This window comes from Daucus carota, chromosome 1 (genome assembly GCF_001625215.2).
Source record: "Daucus carota subsp. sativus chromosome 1, DH1 v3.0, whole genome shotgun sequence".
Taxonomy (NCBI): Eukaryota; Viridiplantae; Streptophyta; class Magnoliopsida; order Apiales; family Apiaceae; genus Daucus; species Daucus carota.
Window position 1 is genome coordinate 24,785,768 of NC_030381.2, and position 21,036 is coordinate 24,806,803.

The 21,036-nt window shown below is 33.8% G+C and overlaps 2 protein-coding genes across 2 annotated transcripts; one reads left to right on the plus strand and one right to left on the minus strand.

Moving 5' to 3' along the window:
* Positions 1–11,692: 11,692 nt before the first annotated feature.
* Positions 11,693–12,106, plus strand: LOC108219681 (uncharacterized mitochondrial protein AtMg00810-like). Its single transcript, XM_017393182.1, has one exon. The coding sequence runs from the start codon at positions 11,693–11,695 to the stop codon at positions 12,104–12,106; it is 414 nt and encodes a 137-aa protein (XP_017248671.1).
* A 1,734-nt stretch (positions 12,107–13,840) lies between these two features.
* On the minus strand, positions 13,841–14,554 carry LOC108219691 (protein MNN4). Its single transcript, XM_017393194.1, has one exon. It carries the CDS (start codon positions 14,552–14,554, stop codon positions 13,841–13,843), a length of 714 nt encoding a protein of 237 aa, XP_017248683.1.
* Between the last annotated feature and the right edge of the window lie 6,482 nt (positions 14,555–21,036).

Here is a 21,036-nt window from a genome sequence, read left to right on the forward strand (position 1 = left end):
CTTCCCCTGGAAGTTGCACAATGACCACCATGTTGCAAGTTTCCTTCACAAACTTTATCAATATCTTTCCCTGGGTTTTTGCCTTAGGTTTCACATCTGGCTCCTCTTGCTTGTAATAATTCTTCGGGATACCTCCTTCTACAAGTTGGACCTCCTTGCAAGCCTTCACTGCAGACCTCAAGGCCCTGCTATAACATTCTCGAGAGTCAGCCTGACATCCCCGTACACACCCTACTCCATTCGGGGTTGGGAATTTCATGGGTAGGTGGTAGATTGAGGTTACGATCCGCATGTCCCTAAGGATTGGTCTGCCCAAGATTCCGTTATAGGAGATGTCCTCATTCACTATCATGAACTTTGCAACTTGAGTGGTAGCCAGTGGTTCTACCCCGAGGGTTATTGGCAGCCTCACCCTTCCAACAATTTGGACATCGTTTCCCGTGAAGCCGTATAGTTCATTGTATCAAGCCATCATGTCTTTATCCGCCATCTTCATTTTTTGGTAGGCACCATAGGCCAGGATGTTGACTGATCTTCCGTTGTCCACAAGAAGCCTGTGCACGTTCACATTCCCGATCACGGCTGTTACCACCAGGGCGTCGCTATGAGGATGGTGTACCGTGCGTGCATCCCCCTCAGTAAAGGTAATGTCCATGGTCTCCCTTTTAAACATTTTGGGAGGCCTCTCGGACAGGTGGCACACATTGGTTAAGGGTGACCCTCGGGGTTCCCGTACATATCTTTTCATAGCACTGCGTCCCTGGCCTCCCACGAAGGGTCCTCCGATGATCGTTCGCACACTACCAGCTCGGGTGTTACAGTTGGTTCCTTGCTCATTAGCCTTTTCGGCCTTCTGGTCCTTATATTTTTTAGCCTCTTGGGCCACAAATTCTGTCAGGTATCCACTTCTGATGAGATCCACTATGTGATCCTTGAGGTGCACGCATTCTTCCGTGTCATGTCCGTTCAGGTCGCGGAAAGCCAATATTTCCCCTAGTCTTTCTTTCCAAGGGGCCCACTTCGAAAAGGCTTTCGGAAGAGCCTCGCCTTGTCTCCAACCTCGAAAATATGATCTATGAAAGCTATGAGAGGCGTATATTCGTGGTATTTCGGCTCCCTGGTCTTCCTCAGCGTTAGCCTTGACTTATCGAAGCCCTGAGTGCTGGTTGCATTCACAGTGATGGGTGAGGTTTTGCCATCTCGACTTGAGGGCTTCTCACCAGTAGGCCTTGTGTAGGGGTTCCTTTTATAGGTGTTCCTCCTTTATGGGCTGTAAGACCTATCCCTTTTGCTTTCCCAGTTGCTACGGCTTTCGGACTTCGATTCCTTCTTCAGCTTAACAAGAGATTCCTCAATTACTTTATGGGGTTCCGCCCTAGCAAAAAAGTCAGCTAGGGTTTCAGGCTCTCGTTCTTGCAACTCCTTCCAGAAGTCTGTTCCAGGTCTTACCCCCGCTATCAAAAAATTCTTCAGGGTTTCCTTTGATGTTGGCCTGACACGGGGCACCTCTGAGTTGAAGCGCTTGAAATACTTCCTTAGTGTCTCATGCTCCTTCTGTTTAATGTTAGCCAGAGTGTTGGCAGGTGGGGCATAAGGTAACGGAAGCCCTGAACTGTCCCACAAACAGCTCACTCATTTTCCTCCAAGAATTGATAGAATTAGCGGGAAGCCTCTTGAACCAGTGGTGAGCGTCATCCCTAAGAGTCGCGGCCAATAAGAGACATTTTGTGAGGTCTGGAATTTGGTAGACCTCCATCTTGGTGTCAAACAGGCTAAGATACTCCACGGGATCTGTGGTTCCGTTAAATCTCAGGTTGCCAACCCCCTTGTAGATACGCGGTAGGGGTGACTCCCTGACCCTCTTGGTGAAGGGTGACTTAACGGTAAGCTTGGCTTTTGACTTCTTATCGGCCTTCACTTTCTTTAGGGCTTCCAACAGCTCTTCCATCTTACACTTATCATCCCCATCATCAAGTGCTACCTCATCATCATCTAAGGGTTGTTCCTTCTTTTTGCTTACTTCCTCATCATTGTGCGACCCTGAGCTTTCCTTATCATCATGGATCGAGATGACTTTTGACGACCTGCGTTTTTGTCTTTTGACCGAGCTTCAGACACGGGCTTCTCCTGTCTTTGGCTGGGAGGAGCCCTGTGTTGCGATCTTTCAGGTTCGTCCCCGTTAAGGGCTCGATCAGTTTCCTTCCCAGGCGGTCGAACACGCTTACACTGGCAGCCTGCGAGTGTTCTCCGTTATCCCCCTCGGGATTAGCCTCTTTTTCAGGGTCTCCACCTTCTTTCCTGCAGCCCTCTCAGTCGAAATTCAGCTTGGTGGGGGTCACTTTGTTAGCCTTTTTCGACCTTGCTGATTTCCTTTTCAGGGAGGCAATCCTTCGACTCATTGTCTTCATTTTTGCTTTCATCTCCTCACGTGTCAATTCCCCACTCGGAGCGTCACTATTGTTTTGCGTACCGTCTTCCGGCGTCTTGGGGTTTTCTGGATTGTCGGGAATTTCTGACATCTCTCCTCTCTAAGATCAGTAATCCCCTCCTTCTAGCGCCAAAAATTGTTGTGAGAGGAATTGATAGAACACCCCCAGAACTATATTGCACAATTATAGGGATATTCGTTACAACTTCGTAATTTACGGCTAGCTTTTAGGGGCTACCGTTAACATAAACTATAAGAAAACTAATGTATTTAAGGGCTAAGCTCACAAAGGACCAAACAACGAGGCCGGAATTATGGAATTCCGTCCCGCAATTGCCCGGAAATAATGTCACGAAGGTTACATGTGCCTCTACAGAGTGTAGAACTTGTGATTATGAATCCGAATCCCCTTTGCAAGGTGCCTACATACCTTATTTATAGGGATCAAGCCCATGTAGTTCTTGATAAGCGTGAGTGAAAAGATAGACTCTTATCACCTCTAGTTTAGGATAAATCAGCCTTCCTTTGTAGTTATCTAGCGGAATCCCACTCCAAGTAGGTCACTTGAAGCCTTCATCTTCGATGTATATCCGATTATATGCACTAGATTTGTATAACAGCTGATACATTCCCAATCCACCTCCAATTCGTCCTCCTAGAAACAAGGAAGAAGAGTACTGTTTGGAGTCTGCTTGCCGTTCTGCCCAGGCGGCGGAAGCCCTGCCAGCGGCATCCCCTAACTACAGCCTTGTAGCTGCAAGCCAGGATGCATTTAGCAGTAACCCCTAAAGCGCCTTCAGGTGCAACCCCACTCTGATGGCAGCCTCCATTTTGTTCCCAATGCAAGCCTATATGCCTTCCTGTAAACTTTCAATGGTTCACCCAGCCCTGGTGAAGTCCAATATTATTTACCAAATGCCTCCAGCAAGCCCAAATAAAGCCCAGACAATACGATGGGCTACAAAATAAGCCTAGGGAGATTTTATGGCACAACAAAGACTATAAGTTTTATAACTTTTGAAAATAAGAATTGTATTTTTAACCTGATTTTTAGGTTATAATTGTATTTTCAATTTGAAATTTATTTAAGAAAATTATAAGACTAAATTCAATAATTCTAGACACGCTGAGTTATTAAATTTTATGATTTGAACATATCGTGTTCTCTGATTTATTATTATTGTCTACTATTTAGACTCTCTTTTTTATGAAACCTAATATTTGGACTCTTAAACACAGTTGTGATTACGGACCTAGTATTAGATTATTCTTTTATATATCTTATCGAAAATAAAATTGGACATATTACCTTACAAATTTTAAATATAAATTGTATTTTATCTATTATTATTAGTTTGAATAAATATAATCTTATTTCTTTTAGGATTACTAAATAAGAAACGAATTGTATCATATTTAGTATTCAATAAGAAATACTAAATAAGAAAAGAATTGTATCATCTTTAGAATTCAAAAAGAAATGAATTGTATTACTTTTAGAATTCTTGAACCTGATTTTTTGAATTATAATTATAGTTTCTATCCGAAATTTAAGAAAAATTAGAAGACTTTCTAGAGACGCCCGCATCCTCCTTTATATATATATATATATATATATATATATATATATATATATATATATATATATATATATATATATATATATATATATATATATATATGCCAACATTCAAAAGAGGGACTCCTTATATGGAGTTACATAGTGCGCCACTATAAATCATCAATTTTATTATAAATTCTGTTATAGAATACATATAAAATGTGATTCTAATATAAAATACTATAAAATAAATCTATTTTAAGTAATTTAACACTTAAAATTTGATTAAAAAAAGTATATTTTCGAAACTGATTCTACAACAGAATAATTCTGGATGATTATTATTCTGTTATAGAATCATGTTGAGATATTGCATAATTTTAGATGATCTTTGGAATAAAAAATTGTATAACTTCATTTTCGGTTTAATAATCAAAATTTGCAATTATATTTCATAAAAAATATAATAGAATATATATTATGTATATATTTATAATGGTGTGCTACGTAACTCCATATAAGAGGGTATGCTATAGAGTGCTACCCTATATATATATATATATATATATATATATATATATAGGCTCATTATCAAATAGAAACCACTCTTAAAATAAAAACTAGAAACCAGTTTCCCTACCACTATTTATAACTACGAGTATCACTAATTTATACTGCACTAATCACTGTTTTTATACAGTATGTAAACAGCGATTTTTATTATCAAAATTGAGAAAATCTACTTATCTAAATTATTGATAATCGATTATAAATGATTAGTTTCATCCGTAGGAAGGTTCTTGGTGGTAGGAAGCCGCAAGAGAAGTTGTATGATGATGGTAAGTAGTCGTTAGTTTTGTAAGTTATGATGGAAAGTGTATGTGACTATTGGTGATGATAGACAATGGTGGAAAGTCATGAAAACGTTTGGTAATGGTGGTAAGAGGTCCATTATTACGATTTGGGTGAAGATGATGGTCATATACGTTGCATATATGTGTGTATATATATTTATATTCGCGAGATATGCTATATAAAAATTAGTGATATGTTATGTGCAAATTAGTGATTATTGTAGTTAAAAATAGTGATAAAAAACTGTCCAGAAACTGGTTTTTAGTTTTTAGGCTAATTTGGTTTCTATTTGAGTAGGACTCTATATATATATATATATATATATATATATATATATATATATATATATATATATATATATATATATATATATGTACACACACACACACACATATATATATATATTGATATGAGTTGAACTAATCATATTTTGTCAAGTAGATTTGAGAAAAAAATTGTGAAGAGTTTTTGGGGTACCTGGCATTTTCCTTTAATTAATCAAATTAAATATTAAATTTCTGATTTTCATAATTCGATTTCCGAGTCCCACTATAAATTCGAAAATTTTGAAATCCAGAATCGTATTCCGTATCAGAAGGTAGAACGCACTAAGAGTAAGTACAACAATGTTCTGCTAGATGTCTTATAAATATAATAAAATATAATGTTCAGGTGATTTAAGACATGACTTGTGTATTTTACCTCCAACTATATGTCTCATAATTAATATAATATTATATTTGAATTACATTTGGAGGAAAGTAAAAGATGAGAGAAAAGATACGTGTAAAGAGGGAGGAAAAGAAATTTTTTATTGATAGAAGTGGAATAAGGTATGGCTAGTGATGCCTTAAAAACGAGGCACTTAATGGATGTTCTAGTATTTTAAGGCATCACAAGAATATTTTTGGAGCATTCATTTGTATAAAATGCTTTAAATTCTAGTTTGGGACATTGTTTTAGGGTACTCTTGGACTTGCTCCAAGGTGTTCCATGTGTTACATGTTTGGTGGTCTGTGAAGCATAGCGAATGAAGTTCAGAGCTTTCAAACCAATTAGTTATATGATAAGAGTTAAGTATCATTTTGGTGAGAGAAGGCAGGGTCATGTATCAATTGTTTGATTCTAGTTTGTATTAAAAGTACCACTCTAGTAGTGGATGATGTTATATCGTTATTTCACAAACTTTGACCCGACAAAAAAGCGGTGGATTTTAATGTTAAAAACTGACATGAACGTATAACAATCCTTTTTAATACACGTTGCACACAATAGTCCACATCAGAGTTCTTTAATGTCAATACAACGGCTATATAAGAGTTTTATACATATTATATACACATATTAGGATTCTTCATCTTCTTCTCGTGGTTACCATCATTTTTACTCGCTAAAATCCAGTTCAGATTGGTAACAACTCGTAGTAATCCCATTAGGAGACGCTGCATGTCAAAAATCTCAAAATTTTAGTCGGTTGATGAATGCGAAAGTAGGTTATATCATTGTAATAACATGGTTCAAAATCGCACCTCATGCACAAAAAAGAATCCTAGAACGAGATTCCAGACGTGTGCTAAATTAAAGGTTCGTGAGTGTTTATTTATGATGATTTATGTTGATACAAATGTCAAGTGATTTGTTTTATATTTCGGGATGAAAGTGGATGTGAATTTTTTATGTGACTGGATGATAGATTGCATGGTCGAGCTTATGATGCATTTTGTGAAATGAAATAGAAGAAAGAATTTGCTGAGAAAAAAGTGAAGATTTTAGAGGACAAGTTGCAGATCGCAGGTTACAAGTTGAAGATTGCAGATGAGAAGGTGAAGTTTTTAGAGGAAAAATTGAAAATGATAGAAGACAATAAAAATGTGTAAAACTCGATCTTGATTATAGTAGCAATATTTTTGTTCTACTTCGATAAGAGAATGGAAAAACTTAGTGACAACTTGTATTTACTCTAGTTTAGTTGCAGTTGATAATGAATGCAATGAAAATTCTAATGAATATTATCATTTGAACGAATGAGTTTGATTTGTTAGTTGAAATTGTAATGATTTAGCAGTTGGCTCTTGAACAAATGATTTGTACAAATGATAACCCATAACAAAAAGAGACAAATGAATGAAATTTAAAAACAAACAAAGGTTTGTAATAACATTGAAAAAGAAATATCATTACAATAATTATCCTCCAAACTACATCCAAAAGACCATAATATTCAACATGGCACTTAACCACCAAAATACATCCAAAAGACCAGCAAAAGACCTCCAAAATAGAAACAAAAGAGCACAATCTTGTTACAATCAAATGATAGCAATGATATATTACAAATTTCTTGTTCAATGAAACTAGGTATCTAATAATAAAGGCTGATGATTATGTTTAAGAGGCAAGGTCAACTGGATCATCTTCAGTGTTGTTAAACTTGAATGAATTTTGTGAGCTGAGTCTTGTGGACCTCCAAATTGGTGCTAAACTTGAACTTTTTTGAGTGGAAACATGTGGGTGTGCAGTTTTCCAGCTTTCCATTGACATTACTATGACTGAGTGCCTTGCTCAAATGACTGAATGGGTGTTGAAGCAGATGGAGTCCCTCCTGTAGCTCTGAAAGGTAGTTGACCAGGATTAGGCATGAAGACTATTTTGAAACCTACGTCTCCCCTAAGTTTTTTCAAGAATGCAACATACTTTCTACCAAACTTCTGCCAATCCTCTATTTCCCCAGTAATTAAAGGCATCTTCTTCCCAGGGAAATTCTTTTGAAAAGCCAATTCATCAAAATACTTACTTTTGTCATTTGAAATTAATGGCTCCCTGTGGTCCTGAGCATTGTCTAGAAGTCATGAGCATTGTTTCATCTTCACTTGCATCTAGTTCCGTATTTGGAACTTCTTCATTTTGCCCCTCGTTATTTGGGGCTTCTTGATTTGACACTTCATAATTTGAGAGCTCCTGATTTGTTGCAACCTCATATCCTTTCCTTCGAATTGACATCTTTTTTCTCCTCAATTCTTTTGTACTTTTTGGTTGTATATTCTGTGCTTCATTTTGTGGTTGCTTCATGGTTTCATATTCTCCTTACTCAACCCTTCTGATTCCAAACGCTTCATTTTATTGTTGTGGATATGTTTTTGGGCACTTGCTCTTGTTATGGCCACTTAGCCTACATATGGCACAATGCATGAACCTTCTATTAGTGATAAATAATTGGGCCCTCATCACCTCATGTGGTTGTGACTAAGCTTGACTTCATCAAGTTCTTGTAAGCCATCTTCTTGAAGCTTGTCACCATCAGAGCTGCAAGTTGTAATCATCACATTCATCTTCATCAGAGTTTGTGAAACTATCAAAGTTTGAGTCATCGTCAGAGTTTGATGACTCACTATCAGATTTTGTGATTAGAGCTTTTCTCTTGGAATGACTCTTCTTCATAACAACTTCCTTGGGTGCTTTCTCCTCAACCTTCAAGACAATTGATTTGAATTTTCCACCATGCCTCTTGCTCCTTTGTTTCATGTCAAGCTCATCAGTTTTGAGAATTCCATGAATTTCATCAAGAGATTTATCAAGTTCATAATCGTCTCTAATGGTAGTGGCCTTTAGATCCCACTTCTCAGCCAGTGTTAATAGGAACTTCAGGTTGGAGTCTTCAAGATCATACTCATTGCCAACAAGTGACAAATCATTCAACAACTTCGGGAATCTGTCATATAGATCTGTCATTGAATCATCAAACTTTGAGTCAAAGTGCTCATACTTTTGTGTGAGTATAATCCTCCTATTTTCTTTATTGTCTAGGTGTCTTGGCATCTCATATCAATAGCATCCCCTCAACATTTTTCATATTTGTTGTATAAGTACCATAAGTAAATAATGGCTCATTTGAGTCTGATAGATCCTAATATGTATTATCAATATTTATAGAAGTATCAAAATTTAGTAGATCAACCATATGGCACTTTATTTTCAAATCTCAGTTGGTCATGATCTTAGCATCTTCCAGTCCAGCTATCTTTTTATCAATGGAGGCATGAATGATTTCATGAACTCTCTTGTTCTCAAATTACAAAATCTGAAGGCTTTAGTTAAGAATGGATATCCAAGAAAGATGCCCACATCAGCTTTCGGATCAAATTTGAAGAGTCTGGATGAGGTTTTAAAACAAAACATTTACAGCCAAAAATGTGAAAGTATTTCAGATTTGGCTTATTCTCTTTCACAATTTCAAATGGTGTCTTGCCATGCCTATCTATCAATGTTGCATTTTGAGTAAAGCAAGCATTTTTTACAATCTTAGCCGAAAAATAGGTTGACATATTTGCTTCATCAAGAACGGCTCTTGCAGCTTCTATTAGAGTTCTATTCTTTCGTTCAATAACTCCATATTGCTATGGAGTTCTAGGAGCAGAGAATTCTGGATTTATTCCCCTGAGTTTGCAGAACTCTACAACTATTGCATTCTTGAATTTAGTGACATTATCACTTCTGAGAATCTTTACAGTATGCTTTAATCATTTTTTCAGTTGCCTCACAGGCTCCAGAAGAATGGATGGTGTCTTATCCTTTTTATGCAGAAAATACACCCACGTGTACCTTGTATACTCATCAATAATAACAAGTACATATTTCTTTTCTGCTATATACAATACATTAACTAGACCAAAAAGATCAATATACAATAAGTGAAATGGTTCAAGAATCAAAGATCCAGTCTTACTGTTGAAAGAAGACTTCTTTGTTTGACATTTTGACCTGAATCACATAGGCCATTAGGAGTAAATTGTACTTTGGGCAATATTCTCACTAGATCTTTATTTACAAGTTCATTAATATCATTGAAGTTTAAGTGAGAAAGTCTTTTGTGCTAATTCCAGCTTTCCTCAGAGTTGCTCTACTTAACAGATAGATTGCAGAGCCATCAGCATTTGTGGAGAGCTTAGCTTAATAAGTGTAACATGTATGTACCCAACCATTGTAGTATTTCCAGTTGATCTGCCGACAACTTCACAGTATTCATCATAAAAATCCACATGGTAACATCTATCACATATTTGACTCCACCCTTATCAGATTATGCTTGATTCCTACAACTAGAGCTACATTTCAATGGTGACGTTTCCAAGATTAATATTGCTATATCCCGGAGTTTTTCTTATATTGCTATTTTTATAAGAAATACTTGGGCCAACCTTCTCTCTAAAGTGTAATAGCAGGGCTCTGTTTCTAGTCATGTGTCCTGACCATCCACTGTTCAAGGCTAGGATATTTTTCCACTTAACCTGCAATCAGATTGCTTGCCAGTTAGTATTTTTAAGGACCCAGACTTGCTTGGATCCTTTGGTCTTGTTAAGTTTGTCAACATTTGCAGTAGAAGACTTCTTATTAGAGTTTAAGTTAACATTCTTAATATCAGAAGATACACATACATAATTAACTTTAATCTTATTCAAAGAGGGTGTTAGTTAATAATAGTTATAATACAAAATGTGATACTCACTCTTTACATGTGTAAATGGAATGCGAAATGACACCACAATGAAAATAAAGATTATGTGGTATGTATCTAACTGTTCTATTCAAAACTTCTAATTTAGGAGCAACAGTGTTTATTTCTTTATTCTTCCTGGATTCAATAACCAGATGGTTAGTACTACCACAGTTAAAACATGCCTTTATAGGTGGAAAGGAATAGGTTAGTATTTTTTATCCTAATTAATCCCAGCATGACCATTCTGTTCTTCCTAGGTTTTTTATCCTTATTTTCCTTTTTGAATTTTTTCTACTTTTGTTTAAGTTGTTTATGATACATTAAGCCAATATTTACGGTCTTAACCTTTTATTATTTGCATTTATCAGAATTTAAACTTGACTTAACCTCTGATGTTCAACTTTTCTCAATTACTGATTTGAGTTTATAAATTTTTAAGTTAAACTTAACAGGAGCTATTTTAGACTTTAATTGTTTACCAGTGTTTACTGGTTTGATGTTCTTAGCTTCAGCTTTCTTTTATTTCATACATTTGGGGTTTTCTGTGTAACCTAACCCATTTTTCCGACAACCATTTTCTAAGATATTATGAGTTGTCTTTCTTGAGTTTTTCCAGATTTTAATGATCTCTCTCTCTCTCTCTCTCACACACACACACAGACACACACTCTCTCTCTCTCTCTCTCTCTCTCTCTCTCTCTCTCTCTCTCTCTCTCTCTATCTAGTTCTCCTTCTAGATATATATGCTTTTTAAGTGATTTTTGTTTAACACACACAACATCATCTCTCTCTTTCTAAACTTCTAGCATAAAGATTAACTTAGTTTTTAGGTGATCATTTCTCTTTTTAAGATTAGAGTTTTCAATCTTAAACCTTTCATTTTCTGAAGTCTGAACCCTATGACTAACATACATGCTTTTAAGAAACAATCTCAATTCATTAATATCATCAGTATCCAAAGCAAGAGTGGTTTGAGGTGTACCTTCTTGTTAGAGGGGATATAATCAGACTCAACGTTTGCCAACATACTTTCCTATAACGAATAGAGTTACCTTTTGTTTTCTAATGAGTATGATTTTGATTATTAGGAAATATACTCTCCTGTAATGGGTGGAGTTACTTTTCATTTCTTAATGAGTATAACTTTATGAAAAAACTAGAAACACGTCTAATGAACATTGTGACGGGATACCTATATGGATGACTTAATTCTGATATTTATATGAAAATCCCGGAAGGATTAAAGATAGACAACACTAAGTCTCGACATTTATATTCTGTTAAATTACAACGATAATTATATGGTTTGAAACAATCTGGTCCTATATGGTTCAACATGCTTAGTGAATACTTAATGAATGATGGATATGTTAATAAACAAGTATGTCTTTGTGTTTTCATTAAACGTCCCTTAAATAATTTTGTTATTATTACTGTATATGTGGATGATTTGAAACTTGTTGGTACTTCTAAAGATATTACTAATGTTGCTACCTATTTGAAAAATGAGTTTGAGATGAAAGATCTAAGAAAGATAAGATTTTGTTTAGGTATACAGGTGGAGAATTTATCTTCAGACCTATTTGTTCATCAATTGAACTACACTGAAAAGGTTCTTGATCGGTTCCACATGGACAGATCTAACCTACTAACTATCCGACCTAGAAAGGAAGATGAAGATGCTCTTGGACCTGAGGTTCATTATCTTTGTGCAATTAGTGCCCTTATGTATCTTTCAACAACACACGACTTGATACTGCATTTGTAGTGAATCTGTTAGCAACTTCAGTTTTAACCCCACTAAAAGGCATTGGGATGAAATCAAATACATATTGAGAATATTTAAGGGACAATTGATCTTGGGTTAGTCTTTCCAAATAGCTCAAAATCACAACTGATTGGATATGTAGATGCCAAGTACATGGTAGATCCTCACTTTGGCTGATCACACTGAGCTATTGGCAATTGATGAAGCAGGTAAAGAATGTATAGTTACAATCTATTATTCGACATATTCAAAAATCATGCAGATTATCAAGAATCAAAAATAGCCATACAATATTATTTGAAGATAATTCAGCCCATATAAACAACTAAAGCAAGAGTATTTCAAAGGGGGATCTAATAAAGCATATATTGAAAAAAAATTCTTCTACGCTCATGAACTTCAAGAGAATGGTGATATTGACGTACAACAAGTTCCCTCATACGATAATCTGGCGGATATAATTACAAAGTCATCACCAACATCAATATTTGAGAAGCTACAAAATAATATAAGCATACGGAGATTAAAGGAATAACTACATCAAGATATCAAAATATGAGACATTTTATTCAGGAAGAGACTGTATTATTTAACCTTCAACAAGGTTTTTTTTATCCCACTGGTTTTTTCCTTGCAAGGTTTTAATGAGTCAATCAATCTTTGTAATAACTTGTATTTAACAATTAAGAAAGAGTGTTATAATATAAGTGATTGTCAAAGAAGTTATACACGTACTTTGAGAATACTTAATTACTATGCTATGCACGTACTTCAAGAATACCTAAGCACTAAGCTATGCACGTATTTCAAGAATACGTAAGTACTAAGATCTACACGTATATATTAGAAAACTTAGTGACTAAGTCTTGCACGTTCATCAAGATTTTACTTAATACTTAATTTGTAGGAAACCTCTATAAATATAGGAGTTGTACTATATTGCAAAATTACTATTCAATAAAACAATTCATTTTCTCTGTCCTTTCTCTATATCTTTTACTCTTTTACATAGAATATAAATTAATATATAATTAAAGATTTACAACAATACTAATCTTATGCAATAATGTACATGCAATCCTAGAGATAAATAGTTGAAAGCATGTAGATTATTCATGTGTAAGCGGTTTGAGGTTTGTAAGAAGAAAAATTGTTCGAACAATCAGATAATGACTATCATTTGTGCTATATTAGTGTGTTTCCAAGACCCAATTCTCAATATATACACAATTGTTATACGGGGCAAATATATTGGGGATATTATGCGGAATTTCAAATAGGGGTTCTAGTTTTTATTTAATATAAAATTAAATAATTTTTTAAATGATATGAAATTGCAAAACATGTTAAATTATATTCAAACATTTAAAATTCACTAAAAATATGTTTTCTTGCATAATTTGTTAAATAAATTATTAACAATACTTCCAATATGTATAACTATCTTTTTTAGTTAAGTTATAATATATATATATATATAAATATATATTAAAATATATACATGAATTTATAAATTTAGGAGTCTTTTATTTTCTGAAACTTATGTGGTCGCTCACCCAGCGCTGCCAGCGCCGCGCCTGCCACTGTTAGAAGGAGTTGAAGAACTAAAGTGCTCCAATATGTCTTGTTTTTATATCTTTAGAGCTCTCTTCTGAGTTCTTGCTATCTTTTGAATCATTTTTATCTTTAGAATTCGACTCTTTACCGTCCTTTATTTTCTTTATCTTTTGAACTCTATCCTGATTGCTTATTTTTGTTGTTCTCCTTCTTTTCTATATCCATCTCTTCTTTATCTTTCTTCCCCTGCTCCTCTTTATCCTTTCCTTCCTTTCCATTTTTATCCTTTTCTTCTTTCTCCATTTTATCCTTCTTCTCCTTATCTTTCTTGTCATTCTCTTCCTCATCCTTTTTCTCCTTATTCCCTTTATTCTTTTTATCATTACCTTCTTTCTCTGGTTCATCCTTCTCCCTTTTTTCTTTTTTGTTCTTCTGCGTCGTATCCTTCTCCTCTTTATCATTTTGCTTTCTATCTTTTTTATTCTTTTCCTCTTTTTTCTTTTTATCCTTCTCAGTTTTATCCATTTTCTCCTTCTCTTCTTCATCTTTTGAACTTGACTCTGATTTCTTCTTATCATTTGTATCCTCTGTATCTTTAAAACTTGACCCCAATTGCTTACTGTCTTTTGAGTCTCCCTTATCTTTAGACATGATTCCCGAATGATTACTATCTTCGACTGAATTTGGAGGAATTTGAGTTCCTTGAGGGACTTGATTATCTTTGGAACTTGAATCCGATTCCAATTGTTTATTTCCATCTAGTTCTGAAGGAGGTAATGCTTGTTCTTTGACTTTGCGATTTATCCCAAATGATTTAGCTAACAAAGATTCAGGAACCAAAAGAAGAAAAATGAGAAAACAAAAAAAGTAAATTCCCCTTGTTGACGCCATATTTAACAAATGCACGGGCTTCTTTAAATTTTAATGCATGTAGTCATTTATAAATATATATAGGGTTGCTTGTAATAATTTCATGGATAATAGCTTGTTTATATGCACACATTATATTTAGAAAATTTACCAACGGCCAAAATTTACCATAATATTTTAACATTGACTTTGGTAGCTTCAAACAAAAAATATATTTAGAAAATAGACTAATGGCCTAAATTTTACTATAAGTAAATTATTGAGCTACAATCATAGTTCTTCCCACGTTTTGGGTACCAGATGTGGCAGACCTTTTCTGTAACTTACAACGTTGGAACTACAAAAATGATATATTTGAATAAAAAAACTCTGGATACGTATATGTATATGTTGGTACATTTATTTATATAAATTTAATTCTTTCCTCCATTACATTCCTTACACCGTATATTGGATATCACACTCCTAATTTTGAAATGAATACTCTTATTCCCTCCTATTCTCAATTTCTTTTCAAATCTCGTCATAACAGTTTTGTGCTCATTTAATTTTTTTCCAAACTTTCGCTCCTACCTTTATTATTTTTCATTTAGTTTTAGTCATTCAATCCCATTCTTCCCTGCCAAGCACAACAATAGTATAAGCTCGATATTTATGATATGCTATTTTTTAATTATTTTTTACCAAAATAAGATTGTAAATGGTATATAATATAATTCTAAATTGTATAATGTTTTATAGTCGATACTAGAATCTAAGAAAGATCTAGCAAAAGAAAGAATCTAAGAGGGGTGTATTGGATTGTGATTTTAAAAAATCTAAGAAAAGGTTGATAGAATTGGCCCGTGATAAGGAAGATGTGCATCCAACTTCAGGCTTTCAAAATTTTCAAGATTATTAGGTGAACATCTTTGAGCGCCTTCTATAGCGAGAGACTCATTTTGTAAAGTCATCTCCACGCAATGTAGATGTAGCTTAGGCTGCTTATCGAAACACTTCTATGCCTTAAATCAATAACAAAGGACATTTAGAAGCGTTTCAACTAGGTTCTCTTCAAGATCAGAGAATAGCGAGAGACTCATTTTGTAAAGTCATCTCCACGCAATGTAGATGTAGCTTAGGCTGCTTATCGAAACACTTCTATGCCTTAAATCAATAACAAAGGACATTTAGAAGCGTTTCAACTAGGTTCTCTTCAAGATCAGAGAAAGTGAAATATTGATGAGCTTGCCAACCACAATTGAGTCTTTAACATTGGACTTTCTAATACCTCAATGAAGTGAACACAACTGATTGCTGCAAGAGGAGAATCTAAATCAGGGGCAGAACAATAATATTGGGGTGCCTATGTAAAATTTTAAACTAGAGGCCTTAATTTTTGTTTCAATATAAAGCTAAATAAATTTTTAAATAAAATGAAATTTAAAAACACTTTATAAACACGAACCAAATTAAAAAATTTAAAATTTACTAAAAATATGTTCTTCCATATTTTGTAAAAAAATCATTAACACTTCCAATATGTATAATTAACTTTTTATTTGTTAAATTTCAATATGTATATATACATGGATTTATAAATTCAGGGACTTTTTTTTAATTAGGCATGTGCGGTTGCTCACCCGAGTCGAATGAGATGACATGTCCATAATAGTTATGCCGTCTTTTATATAAAGTTTTCGACACAAGTACATAGTATGGAATTGTGATGCTACCCGATGCTTTTGACCAGTTAGGGGGCATAACTCCAACCATGTGTAACCTTTAGGTTTACCGAGATATCAAAAGCATGATCCTGAAATATCATTTTCAGGCCACCAATCCGATGGTAAGACTTCTTAAATTTGATTTTTGACATACAGTTCTCATTTACCAGAATCTGTTAAAGGAAGCAATAACTAGATTTCGAATCTCATTCAAGAGTGTAGAATTAGCATCACGACCGGTTCATTTATCAAACTACTCAAGTGTAAAAGGATTTTAGGGGAAGCATGAATTTAAGAAAACTAGGGAAGTCAGATTATGAAAATATTGAATTCGCGATTATGTTGGGCACTAGAGTCTCAATACCGAGGTCACTAGCAACTCTATTGCTTAAATTGTTCAGTTCTAGAAATTAAGTACATAGTCTGGTTCATAGTTGACCATCGATATCAGATCAAACCATTGTTAAGTTACAGTGTGTTGAGACATTATCATATCTCCATCACCACCAGGGCCCTGCTCAATCATATCAGGGGCTTGTGTCAGATATATTCTTTAAATTTTTAATATTTTGAAAGATAATATATTTATATTTAATTTTAAAACATATTAATTTTATACAACATAAAGTCTAAATCACAAAAATAAATTAAATTCATATTCAAATAATTTTATCAAAATTTTTTTGTTCTTATTAATCCAACTATTATTTTTGAAGAAAATTAAAATATCAATAGGTTTTAGTGTTAATCTACTCTAAAGTTAATAAATTAATTTTACTAAAATAAAAAAGAGATATGATGAGACACTTTTTTTTCATTTCTAAGAAAGATCCGTGAGGAGACTTTTTTACCTTTGCTATTTCATACAAAAGGAAGAAACTCAAATAAACATCGATGGAACTCTTTATTTATTTTTTATTTATATAAGATTTCAATCACATAAATATAAACAGATACTTGTTCTCATAAAAATTGCGGGTGCGATTTGTTTGATCTACCTGAGGTATACATTACAGATTGAAAATCTGTGTTTATAACACAACTGCAGTTTTAGTCAGATTATTGATACAAGATTTTTTCTATCAATTCTATGAAATTTATTTGTGTTTTCTCAACAAAATAATGTTACTTTATTTGGTTATATGTTCCATGTTTACAGATCTAATAGAAAAACAACATATTCTATTTTTTTTCCTATTTCTAGTAAGAACAACTACCATCTACATTTCATTAACTTTCAAATTTTTTGAAACATTGTGAGGGTACTCTATCCAATATTGTAGAAGTATTTGAGTAGAAATAACCGATTCAAATTATTTATCTTGACTTCCAAGTTGCTCTACACTTTTCAGATTAACCCATTTGACTATTGTCTCATTGTTTTGGGTGGATTCTGTTACTCCCTTTGTTTTTTTATATGACACTCTTGACTTGGGCACGAATCTTTAGCTGGGTTGACCGTATAGTAAAAATTATCATTTTTAATTGATTTTTTTTTTTGTGAATTAAAATTTTGATTATATTTTTTTTATTCAGAAAAAGGAAATTCTGAAAATAATATTTTTAACTACCCGGTCAAAACACTTAAAAGTGTGTGCCAAAAAATCAAACGTCATATATTGAAAAACAGAGGGAGTAATTACTAAGTTCCGACTAGTCATTGATAGTTTTTGTTTTTGGTAAGGTCTACATACTCGTAGACGAATTGTATCAAAATATAATAAACCGCATCCAAGATTTCTTTGTTTGAAAAAAGTTTATCATCTAGCCGAAAGTCATGCAAGCATAACTCCGGACGTTTAGACAATAAAGCTTATATGAATGAGAAAAGAATACTCATAAAAAAAGTCACGAAACAGCTCGCTTCCAGAGTATCCTGAAAAAAGAAACAAACCAAACAATACATAAATCAATATATAGAAAAATCATATATATTTAGAAATTTAATAATTGATAATAAATCTAACAAAAGGCAAAAATGAAAGAAGTGTATATATTAAAACAAAAAGGGAATAAAATAATGAAGAAATATTAGTTGCTCAGTTTCTTAATCAACGAATACTACTGATCATATATTATATGTTGCTCAGTTACAAACACTTATATTAAAATAATGCTAAATTTTTTGACGTATCATCAAAAAAAATCATATTCCTAACAAGTCCCTTTTCAACTGGGATTTTTTTCACACCGCAATAGTTGGGGCTAATCACGACAATTGTGATTCTCTCCAATTCTCATTCATCCAAAACCACTAAAATAAAAGAGTCCCGACTTTTAAGTCTACATGTTTAAACATATGTTACATTAGAATTGAAGACAAAAAAATAAGGACATCATTCCTGCTACCATACAACAACCTCTTTTTTTTTGAAATAGATAGGGCTGGCAAAATCCGACACGACCGGAAGCACCACCCGAAACCGACTCAAAAAAATATGAATTAGGGTCGGGGTTTTTGACTTTCGGGCAGGTAAAAATATACCTGAAAAAATTGAGTCATTTTCGGGTTGACCTGAAATACCCGAACCCGACCTGCTTATTTTAATATTATATATATATATATATATATATATATATATATATATATATATATATATATTATAAATTATAACTAACATATATATTAGACCTGCAGCAAGCGTTCCGGCCCAAAGTAAAACCCCGTCCACAGATTCAAACCCTAACCCTAATAATCAGAAACACCTTTGCGTCTTTCATTCTCATTTTCCACGGCCACGCGATTTTACGCTCAACTCTGTATTCTTCACTCTTCATTATTTTGCATCCACAAATCAAATCTAGTATCCAGATTACATTCAAGCGCATCAAATCTTCAAATCGAATCAAATCCAAGCCAAGCGCATCAATTCTTCAAAGCCAAAGGTATAATATACGGATCTCTCTTCAAAGCTTACATCTCAATTGGAAATATATTTAATCAAATAATCAAAACACAAATATTTATGTGTATATGCAGAATAATGGAGAGTGAAAGCGAAAATCAAAAGGCAAATGTTGTTAAGCCCGAGATTGAGCCTCCTGCTGAACAAAACACAGATGACGATGTTGTAGAGGTCGAGATGTCTAACGCATCAGCAATGTCAAAGAGGCGACTAAGTGCTGATGTTTGGAAAGAGTTTAATATGCTGCCTCCGGGACCGGATAAGAAGCAACGACGTTCGTGTAAAAGATGTGGTGCCACATATGCTTGTCCGAGTACTTTTGGGACATGTAATTTACATAAACATTTAGAAAGGTGTAAGCGGAGAGATACGAGAGATATTGGGCAGTTGCTTATAAGTCGTGATCATGGGTCTATTTCTTTAGGAACTAAGAAGTTTGATCAAGAAAAATTTAAGGAGTTAGTAGTCGTTGCTATAATTATGCATTGCCAACCATATCAATTCGTAGAATATGAAGGTTTTCGGGCTGTATTTCGTTATTAAAATGAGGATGTCCAGACAATTTCAAGAAATACTTGCAAATCTAATGTGAATAAGTTGTATTCTAGAGAGAAAGAAAGGCTGAAATCTTTGTTGCAATCTGTTGTCTTGCATGACATTTTATATTCGACTATTTCCGTTTGTAATGTACTAATGTTGCAAATTAAAGACTTCTAATTTTATTTTTATTGCTTTATTCAAAATTTCGGGTAAATTTTGGGTCATTTTGGATCATTTCGGGTCGTGTTAAAAACTACCTACTTGAGTTCGGGTTAAACAGGTCATTTTCGGGTAATTCGGGTACCTACCAGGTCGGGGTCGTGTCACGATTCTCAACCCGTTTCGGGTTCGGGTCGGGTTTGGATAAAAAAATCCAGGTACGTCCAACCCGACACGAACCCGAATCGTTACCCAAAATTGCCACCCCTAAAATAGTATGTATAACTTTTCTGCTCATTTTTAGAAACCAGAGTAAAGTGACTATTTTTATTATATACATAAGTCTAAACTATTTAATTGTATGGACTTGTATAAGATAAGTCAATGATATCAAAGTCATTAAAGAAGTTGACCTTCAAACTTATAAAATCTAGTGCTTAGGTACTCCACCTGGGAAAATGAATGTACGTAAAGTCTTACACGGAGTCCGTTTGGATATACTTAAAATAAGTACTTATTGCTTATAGTGAGAGGTTACTTATTATATAAAATTTGTTGTAAAAATTATAGAGGGCATCTTTTTCCTTTGTGGGACTCCAAATTCATGAGACATGCATGCAAAAATCCTATATAAGTTGTTTTGGTAAAATGAAAATATTATCGGCGTAAAATCTAACAAACTTATAAGTTACTTCAAATTTTTAAAAACACTAATGTCAATGACAAACAAAATATATCACAATATAAATAGAAGAGAAAGTAGCTAACTATGATTTATATATCGCTAAATAAATAGAAAACAACATCTAACTATGGTAAAATAATTTGAACTAGAACATATTTGTTAAATACCTAGCTAATAAATTTAACATTAAAATGATAATAAGTTAATAGAAAAAATTTATTTCAAATAATTGACCTAGAGCTAAATCATATGTCTGGATAATGTAATAACTAATATTTATATGATACAATAATGTACATGCAAGTGTATAGATATATGGTTGCAAACATGTAGATTTTTAATATATAAATTGTTTGAGTTCCGTCAAAAAAAAACTATTTGAGTAATAAGTTGATGGCTATCGCTTGTGGCCTTCTTCCATATTAGTGGGGTGATGTCAGGACCGTGTTGATCAATATATACAACTTCTAGAAGGTCTTCAAGAACTAAAGTGCTCCATTGTGTCTT